The following is a 10,148-nucleotide window of genomic DNA, read 5'->3' as shown; positions in this document are numbered from 1 at the left end:
ATTCCGAGAAACTGAACTTGGATTAGTATTTTATTTAAAGCAGCGAATCAGATCTCTGTAGGATCGCGTGATCTTTGCGCAGAGATTGACAGTTTTGGATTGCAATTTTATCCACCTATTGTGAACTTTCTCTGTGACTGCGTAGTAAAATCGATTTCATAGCGTGACCGAATATGTCGCAGTAGCCACTGTATCACAAAAAACAACATGCTACGATGGTTTGGAAATAAACCATCAACCTCATTTTATCGTCCCTACATTTACCGGTGTTTAGTGAGTTTGGGATTCCGAGAAACTTGTTTGACACCACACAAGTAATAGGCAGTATTCTGTTAAAAGCAGCGAATCGGCTCTCTTCAGAAGAGATCTCGTGTTCTCCAGAGCGCCATTTGATAGCTTCAGTTTTGGATTTCAATGTTTCTAGGGAAGCGTGAGAAAGTAACAATAAACAGATGTCTGGTTTTCATGTGCTGTCACGAGAGATAAACGGAAAGGTAAAATCTACTTTCTTCTGAGAACGGAAACTAGCCTAAAGGTTATAACCTATTTTAATTCGTTTGTGTGTCGCATTTGGTGTGGATAGTGGATTAGGGAGGGTAAGGTAGGCATTAAGGGCCACGATTTTAGTTTTTAGTTATGCTAATAAGAAAATTATGCCTGAAAACTGCTGGAATCTCTTCCATTTATGGAACTTCCAGGAATATCGTCTTCACTTAAAAACTAAGATCCCAGTCGATTGAAAAATTCAGAATTGAAGTTTTTGCTGCAATGTCGAGGTGATAACTGCAAAGGATCCTTCACAAAAGCGCAACTTTGCAAACGGTAAGAAATCTTTCGGATTTATGGTTTGAAAACAATGGTTGTCATGGCCTTGCAGCTCATGGGGTTTGTTCTCTCTCAGAGTGAAGGACTGCGTGGAAGCAGATATTTCCCATCTCATCCAACATCTTTCCGTATCGCGACTATCCATTTTGTGAACAGATCTCTGTCTTCTGGGAACTTGTGGAAAGGTATTTTCAATCCACTCTCTTCGTAAACCTTCTCTGTACACTCTGAACATAGCAGTTTCGAGGCTGATTTTCTGATCAGCATAAGTAAACACTAAAACTGAGGCCCTCGATACCTCGTTCTCGAGGATTGAGGATTGAGGACTGAGGATTATTGAGAGCTCTCAATATTCAAAGCTGCAGAAGGCCCTTTTGTTGAACGAATGTTTGTCAAATGTTGAAACCGTTTAAACGGGCCTTTAGAAAGCTTTCTGAAATTGGTCAAAAGTACTCTTTCTTTCTTAGGTGATATTTCTCAATTCCAGACTAGACCAATAAAAACTTTGGCTGATTTCCTCTGATAAGATGTCCGAAAGCATAGAAATATAAAAACATCCTGCACTTTCCTTCCTAATTTCCTTCGCCGTAGTGACTTCAAATTTTTGTTTTCCTAGCGTGAGAGCAGATTATGCAAATTAGTCTGTTGAGCAAACTCCGACCTTGACTGACCCCAACTGTTCTCAGTTAGTAGCGTCAAAAATCTTAGATTTTAACCATTTGAAAAGAAAAGATAGTCGGACAGAACATTTAGAATACACAGATTGATACTCTAAACAGTTTAAACTGCTAAAATCTAGCAAATGATTCTGTCTCGTGACGAAAAAGGTGAACAAAACGTAACGAATATCACATTGTTAGGGTTCGGTCAAAGTGTGAATAATTAACTCTTTTTTAAAAATTGGTTTCTGCTCTTTTATATTCGAGTTAACAGAGCTTAAACTAGTTCAGACCTGTATGAACATTTTAAACCAAACTACAGGATTTTACTTAGCGTAACCGGCGATACAGTATTAGATTACGGGCAGTACGGCAAAATCCGTCGCGCGATTTGAAAAAATCAGTGAAGAAAAAAATTAATGTTAGTGCTCACTCCAAGGGCTCAGAGCGGCGCGTGAACATCTTTATCTTTTTTTTTCGACTTCCGCGACGGACTTCGTCCAAAAGGAAAAAAACGCTCCGTTGCAATTCTCCTCAGCCACACTATTTTCACTTCATTCTTGTGACCATGCAACTGTCAAACATCTGCCTTCCGGTTCAACAAATGTGAACGGAGTGGGAGAATGGGGGGAAGGGATAATGGCTGAAAAAAAGGGACTCGATTGAAAGGAGATGAAGGAGTCACCTTCTTAACTAAGCTTTTCTCTTTTCAAGAGTGAAGGTGACAGCCTAACAGAGGGTGAAGCTGGTGTGGTCTCGCCCTCTGTTCATAGCTGTTTGAATGGAGTTCATGTTGTCTAAATACCCCGCGGGTCTTTCCTTTTCTAACGCTCTGAACGGTGCTTAAGGATAAAATGCAAAGTCTGTGAATGGCATAGAATCTGAAATCCCATTATTTCTACGGGTAATTTTATTTTTTCCTTGCAGCCTACACCGTTTTTGTGCAACACAAACCACCCATGCGCAATTTATTCCCCTTACCATCTCCTCCCATAGCAAACTTAGGAAGGCTACTTGAAAGGTAGGCGCTATACTTTTACCTCCTTAAACGGAAAGTAATAGAAGCAGCGCATTCAGGGAAATTAACTTTGGGAAAGGGAAAATCGATGAAAAATCTAACTTAAGGTGTGGTTGTTATTAATCGATGGTGGGGGGGGGGGGGATATGGTGGTGGGAATTGGCTCTCGCTTACAGAGTATTAAGGGGGACTTTGGAAAATTGACAGTCCTCTCCCCCCTGCTAAACGACTGGCCTTAGGGGAATAACTATTAAAAGGGTACCTGAGGCATTAAAAACATCGCCAGCCCAACTTTCACCACTTCTGGGTGAACTAACAATTAATGAAATATTGCAAGATTGACAGGTCTATCAGCATTCAGTAGGGAGTTCAGATAAAGTCTTGACACTTGGTCTTTTTTGTCGCAGTCTGGTACTAACTTGATTGTAGGAACAAGTATTACAAAATGGGTTTGTTTGTCTTATTGACAAGTTTAAGAAGTGTAAGGAGTGGGGGACTTTTTCTCAAATGTCCTGGTAACTTAAGAGACCTGTTAAGCAATTTTGATGGGCTTCTTAAAAGTTTGAAAAATCGAAACTAAAACTATCAGCAAAAGATAGAAAATGGACTGGTTAGAGTATCTGAACCTGCTTCTCTATTCTTTAAATAATAACTTTAAAATATCGTTTTGGGCCCGCTAAGTTACCGCGGGAGCCATCACTGATGGGCTCCTGGTTACCGGTACTTTCAAGAAACAGGTCCCTGAACTTAATCTATGAAGATGGCCCTACTCCTACGGCGAAAATTTCCTTTTGACCTTTGTTAGCGAGATAATAGTCTTCATGCAAAATCAGTTATACAAGACTGGGCTTTGATCTTGATCCTGCTTAAAAATTAAGAGTTACAGACAAAATGTTATCTGCTAAGTAGGCGAAAGAGGCATCAGGTGTTGATGTTGTTGTTGTTTATTTGTGCATATTTCTTTGATCTAAACCCACACCGCCCACTTAAAAATTTTTCCCAGAGTATTGACCTCTCTGTCTAGTACCCTGCACCCCTTTTTCTGGGTCAAGTGGCCCTATTTCCATCTTTACTTCCCCTACCTCTCTATCATGTACCCATACCATAGTACTTCACTCGCTGATACAGGCTTCCATCGCTTGTTCCTTCCCCAAGGGAACCCAATTCATTCAGAATCATTTTGCGTTTCGGAAACCAGTCAGTTCGGAAAGTGTATGTACCAAATAAGAGACTTTGCCCCCTAATGCTGTTGTTGTTCGGCATTTGAAAGTTTGAAAAAGATAATACGTAACAATTCTAGATAAGCCCTTTCTACATAGAAGGCAGGTTTGTTACATTAAGCCGGTAACAGGCATGGAAGCGTGACAATGGTGGAAATAAAACTTTTAGTGCGGCCTTCTCACACAGTCCAGTTACTCTAAATGTAAATGGTGGGTCCCCTGAGCACTAGGCCCAGTCTTTGCCGAGGTTTTGCCATTCGACACCACGTTAAACCACGCCACACATGAGTTCTCATCGCTTGTTATTCTCGCCTTTATTTTTCGGATGAGGATCGTTTAACTAGACTTACATCGAAGAAAAAGAACATTACGAAACCATTACGGATATTGTGGCACTTTTCAAGGTTACGGAAAAGGACACTTGCTTGTTTGAAAGGATTTATCTTACAGTATTGTATTCGAACAGTGTGCTAAGCGTAGTTGATCGGATCGAATAAAACGTGGAATTGACACTGAATTGACGGCTCCTACACAAAATCTTTTTTAAACCCTGTGGAGGCTTTACTTGGCCGTGGGTTAATACAAATTTATCCTCGAGTGTCGACAATATCTCTCTCTTGTGAGTGATATTATAAACTCGTATCCACCAGCAGACAAATAATGTTCTGCATAGTCTAGATCTATAGTTACTGAATACGTATTTAAGCCAAAAACAATTTTAAAACACATAAGAACATTAAATACAGAGAACACCAGCAAATAAAATCAACTAATAGAAAAGCTACTTCAACCTCCGACTAAATGAAAAACAAGTTCTCATTCCAAACATACAGCAAAGGTAGGCATAAATAGTTTATTTACCTGCCTGTAGTTCTGACATTGCCTTTAAGTTAGTAACTTTACATGATATTTACACACGGATATAAAATACGGTATTGTCAAAAAGTGCATTTCAACTAAGTGTCCTACAACCCAATCCAAAGTGATCACAACTGCCAATCATCGAGCACCATGTTTTCAATTCAGTATCGAAAAACCAAAACCAAAGTAATCACAACTGCCAATCAGAAAAAAAGTTGCCATGATTATTAACCAATGAGAACTCAGAGTAGAAACAGCCAACCTCCTTGAAGCGCGGGAAAACGCGAGTGATCAGGTCGTGTTTGGTTTTAGTTTTACATTTGATTGATTTGACTCAAAGGAAAAACTAGCAAAGAGCCTGAAGCGCTGGAAATATACGAATGGCCCAACTCCAACACTCGATCATGATAAGGCACGTACTTGATTGGTCAAGAGGGCGGCATAGGCTCTCTAAACCAATAACAGACTACAGTGAAGCTAAACCAATGCCCATGACTATATCCATGACTACTTTCGACACTCAATTGAAAATTTCTTTTATAGTCTACAATATTACCATACAAAAATTAGTCTTAAAATAATTCTGAACATGTCTAATGATTAGGTCTCTAGATTCTGTTGCTGTATTGCGCTACTCGTTAGGTCTGATCTGTAAAGTGATTTTCTGTTGGTTATCCAGGCATTCTCGTAGTTTATTCTCAGTCCTCGTCAGCCTTTGTTCCAAAATTGAAACTGTCTGCGACAAAAAGTGGCTCGATGAATATGACAATCTCTCCCCAACTCCAAAAAATGTCGTAAAAAAGTCAAATGTCATTGAGTTTAAGCGTAAGCTAATCAAGGCCTCTCCATGTTGCACGAAATCTTTGCCTCGTCTCTCGTCAAAAAAATCATATGACTGTTCATGACCTTTTTAACGACGGAAGCCGTGGACTTGATAGCTAATTGCTGTTTCAGAAATGAACCCCATCTCGCGATCAGGTATTCCTCTTTCTAGGGGGATGGGGAAAGAGAATGAGCAACTATAGTGCTTCCCCACCATCTCTTCCCTCCCACCCCCCCCCTGGCCAAAGGAAGGGTGTTTTATTGATTAATCGATGATAGGTGTAAACTTTTCATCAGGCCACACCCTTTCGCTCCTTTCCCCCTAACATGGGTCCCCTTCAACCCCTTGTATTCTCCCCAATGAATAGCAGCGTGATGGGGTCATTAACAGGAGTGTATCCCCCGTCCCCACCCCCAAGGTTCTTGGTTTCTAAAATAATTCCCTGTTCAGATATGTTTCCATGAAAAAAGACTGTGTAAGCATACCCAACTGGCCAACAATTTACTCCAGTGTCATGCTCAGTTGTAGAGGAATATCTCTTCTTTCTAGGAGTGTGGTGAGGGGAGGCTGTGTAGCTGGAATGCCTCCCAAACCATCAGCCTCCCCAGTCCTCCCTGTTACTTCATCTAATTTGCTCTGTCTCTGAACAATGAAGTTTGCAAGACAACATCTTGGTTAGCTTGGCTCTTAAACTGAACCAAGTAAGATAGAAGGGGTTCTTGTGAACTTTACATCTTAGCTTTCAAATGATGCAATCTGGCAAAGTCAAAAATAATCCTAAATACCCTTCTTCATCCAAAGAAGAGTTTTTAGGACAGCAAAAAGATAATTAATCTATTACTCATGCAGCCATTCTTGTTGCACAGTAACACACGTTTGAAAATCAAACAAGTAAATTTATTCACAATGCTTTCAATAAGATATTTGTTTTATCGATGGTCAATGCTATAGAAACTTAAAGAATAAGCAATTTAGAACAGTTCATGAATACAGTGGAAAATATCCTGTAATATCTGTAATTCATTCAATCAATCGACACTTTCATAATACTTAAAGGAACTTATTAATGAAAACTCCTGCATGCATAAAATGTCTAAATAGAAATGCAAACTTGATGCATTCAAAACGCTCCTCAGTCTTTAGACGGTTTCTAATAACATTTTAAATGCTGATCCTCCAAAAGTAATGAAGCACTACGAAATTGTTGAATTGTTTACAGCTTAATCATGCAAGCTGCTGTCAATGTGTTAATTTAAAAATTTGATACAAAGGTATGCTTCATTTGATGAGAGAATTACTATTATTTAACTTAACCAAAACTCTACCAAAATATGCTCACGGAAAAGTCTACTACATGCTGGAAAAATGTTAAGTTGATAAGTAAAATTTATCATCAACAATTTACGTTAATCAATGCCACTGTACATTTATTTTGCAGAAATGTGTGTTTTTTTTTTGTCTTAATAATACTCCTAAATCTTTGAGCGGTTACAAAGCTTAATCTCGTTTGAAATCGATTTTGTGGTCTGTCAAAACTATAACAAAATTCCGGCATGTGATTGGTTATCACCAGCTCGATTTGAGTACCAATTGGACAGTGCAGATGTCATGCTTGTAACTGGACAATTGAATAGAACAGTTGACATGTCATGCCTGTGTAAATGGACAATGCGTGTCATATGCAAGCGCTGTTGTCGCGCATTTCGGCGACTGAACCGTTGTCTTTTCTTGAAAACGTATAACCGATGTCTAGTTTCTTTTTTAAACTAGTGATTGACGAATGGGACTCCCCGTTCGTAGTCGTCCGATTTTGTCAATCACTCGTATGATTATAGAACGAATTGGACTCCACTCAGTCCTATTACTATAATTTAATAAAGCTCATACAATCACATTTCTGAAGCGATGAATATAATCAACAATTCTTTGAAACTGTCCTTGAAAAATTAGAAGGCAAGTTGCTGATTCTAGCCATTTTCTTTCAAGTTCTCTAGTGACACGTGACATGTCACAATTTTCCGTAAATTAACAAAACAATAAAACTTACAGATATTCGCAAAAGGTTTCCTCACGAAGAATTGATAGTTACTTTCAAAAATGGGCATTCATTTCAGAATGTAAACTTCTTTCTTTCTGATGTCTGTGACCACAATCCGATCATCTAGCATTGGGATGACACTCCATGGCCATCTAAACTGAATATTTGAACTTGTCTTTCCAGTGAAAGTTCCTTCCAATGTAAACTGTTGAACTCGATTATTTCCCCAATCACATAAGAAAACGTTATTATGTTTGTCAACACATAACCCATACGGCTGATCCATCTGTCCATCACCTTTTCCTTTTTCTCCAAACTTGTACAAAAACTGTCCTTTCTCATCAAACACTTTCACACAGTTATTATTCTTGTCAGCTACAATGAACTTTTCCTCGTAACAAGCGAAGCTGAGTGGATGATCCAGCCTTTCTGGGCCGCTGTCTCCAAACTTAAACACAGGTTCACCATCCATGGTAAGCACTTCAATTCTGCTGCTATTAAAATCCGCTACAACGATAAAACGTCCATCACTTGTAATACAAACACTTATAGGAAACATAAACTCTCCATCTCCACTTCCCTTTTTTCCAAAGCTTTTCACAAAGTTTCCTGTCTGTACATTCAACTGCTGTATTCGGTGATTAAATTGCTCGGCCACCAGAATCTCGTCATCGTTTACGAATGTGACGTCGACTGGATTCTTTAATTGTCCATCCTTGTCTCCATAAGAACCAATTTTTCGCACAAACTTTCCTGTCTCATCAAATACCAGGATACAGTGACCTACAGAATCAGCCACAGCAATAACACCTTTACTGTTCACTGCAATACCGGCAGGAGTTTGAAGCATTTCTCCCTGAACGTCCAACTTGCCTATAACATTTAACTCTCGTGCATTGACCAGAATAGAAAATGGACTCTTGGCAAGTTTCTCTCCATTTATCTTTACTTCTATTTTATAAGTACCTGGTACTTTCGCTACAAATTTTGCTTGGAAATTTCCATCTTCTTTTTCACTCTTCACCAAACTCCTCACCTGATCCGCAGGGTCTATGTGTATTTCAACACGATCTGTGTGCTGAGTGTTTCTGATTTCTCCTTCGCTTGATTTGAGACAAATTAGTAACTCTGCCTCTACACCAGCTTGGAAATTCTGATCCAGTCCTTCCACGGTCGATCCTTGCACATCTGTCTTGCTGAACTTCGTAAATCCCAGACTCAAACTCTCTGGTTCACATGTCGACACGAACTCCACACACGAGCTAACCGGAAGTGCAGGCATTGTGGTCTCGATGAGCTCTTTGATTCGTTCTTCTACATTTTTCTTGTTTTGCATTATGTCTGAACTTGAGCTTCTTTCAACCAGGTTGTTACTGAACTCAAATGCTTGGTCAAGTTGCTTTTCGAAAGAGACAACCGATGCTTTTCCAGAATGTAATTTCTCAATCCTTGACACGCGAGTCTTCTCTAGGGCAGTCATGGCTTCACGTTGTAGTTGGCGAAGCTTTCCCATCATCTGTTCGGTTGCTTGGGAAACTTGGCGTTTAGCTGTGGTAATCTTCGTTTCCAACTCATGTTCCGTTTTCTCATATTCACGAATAACGCCTCGGCAGACCTCCTTCATCTCTTTGACCAGCTTTGCTCTGGCAAAGATGTTTGCTTTTTCATCGTCCGCTGCCTTTTCAAGCGGAACAACATCGTGGCTCTTGTGATCAATGGCGATGCAAACCTGACACACGCAGCTTTGACAGCCCACACAAAAAAACCTTGTCACTTCTTTCTCGTGATACTTAACGGAGCAAAACGACTGCCGTTTCAACAACGCCTCGTAGTCTGTAGCTTGAAACTGTCGCACTGGTGTGACTTTGTGTCCTTGAAACAAAGTTTCTCGAAACACTTCGTGTGCTTTCACACAGTCTGGGCACATAAACTTCTCGCAATCAAAGCAGTAGTTGATCTCAGCGCTCTTCTTCTGGCATGTACTACAGCTGATTTCATCTCCCTCGCCGCTGCGTCGAACGGCGAGAAGACTCAACAAACTGTTGTGCAGAAAACTGCTTGGTAGATTATCAAAACGCTTTCCTTCAGGGATGCCAATTTGTGCCTGACACTCGGGGCATCGATAAAACCCTTGTTTTTGGCTCGTTAGTGCATGTCTCTCCAGGCATTCACAGCAGAACGTATGAAGACAAGCAATGGTCTTCGGTTTAGTGTAAGTATCCAAACAAATCGAACATGTTACATGCTCTTTGAGGTTTTTTAGAAGCGACTCCATCACGAATTGCTGAGAAAAATACAGCCCTGTTTTGTTTGAGATTCCGAGAAACTGAACTTGGATTAGTATTTTATTTAAAGCAGCGAATCAGATCTCTGTAGGATCGCGTGATCTTCGCGCAGAGATTGACAGTTTTACATTGCAATTTTATCCACCTATTGTGAACTTTCTCTGTGACTGCGTAGTAAAATCGATTTCATAGCGTGACTGAATATGTCGCAGTAGCCACTGTATCACAAAAAACAACATGCTACGATGGTTTGGAAATAAACCATCAACCTCATTTTATCGTCCCTACATTTACCGGCGTTTAGTGAGTTTGGGATTCCGAGAAACTTGTTTGACACCACACGAGTAATAGGCAGTATTCTATTAAAAGCAGCGAATTGGCTCTCTTCAGAAGAGATCTCGTGTTCTCCAGAGCGCCAT

The 10,148-nt window shown here is 40.0% G+C and overlaps 1 protein-coding gene across 1 annotated transcript; it reads right to left on the bottom strand.

The window, feature by feature from the left end:
• Positions 1 to 6,468: 6,468 nt before the first annotated feature.
• LOC136276863 (E3 ubiquitin-protein ligase TRIM71-like) lies at positions 6,469 to 9,759 on the bottom strand. Its single transcript, XM_059112526.2, has one exon. It carries the CDS (start codon positions 9,717 to 9,719, stop codon positions 7,512 to 7,514), a length of 2,208 nt encoding a protein of 735 aa, XP_058968509.2. The 5' UTR covers positions 9,720 to 9,759; the 3' UTR covers positions 6,469 to 7,511.
• Positions 9,760 to 10,148: the final 389 nt, after the last annotated feature.

Source organism: Pocillopora verrucosa, chromosome 11, assembly GCF_036669915.1.
Source record: "Pocillopora verrucosa isolate sample1 chromosome 11, ASM3666991v2, whole genome shotgun sequence".
Lineage (NCBI taxonomy): Eukaryota > Metazoa > Cnidaria > Anthozoa > Scleractinia > Pocilloporidae > Pocillopora > Pocillopora verrucosa.
Note: the sequence above shows the minus strand (reverse complement) of the source record. Positions and strands in the feature narration are given on the sequence as shown.

Coding starts and splice junctions, on each gene's coding strand:
- LOC136276863 (XM_059112526.2), bottom strand. CDS start 9,719: ATGGAGTCGCTTCTAAAAAACCTCAAAGAGCATGTAACATGTTCGATT.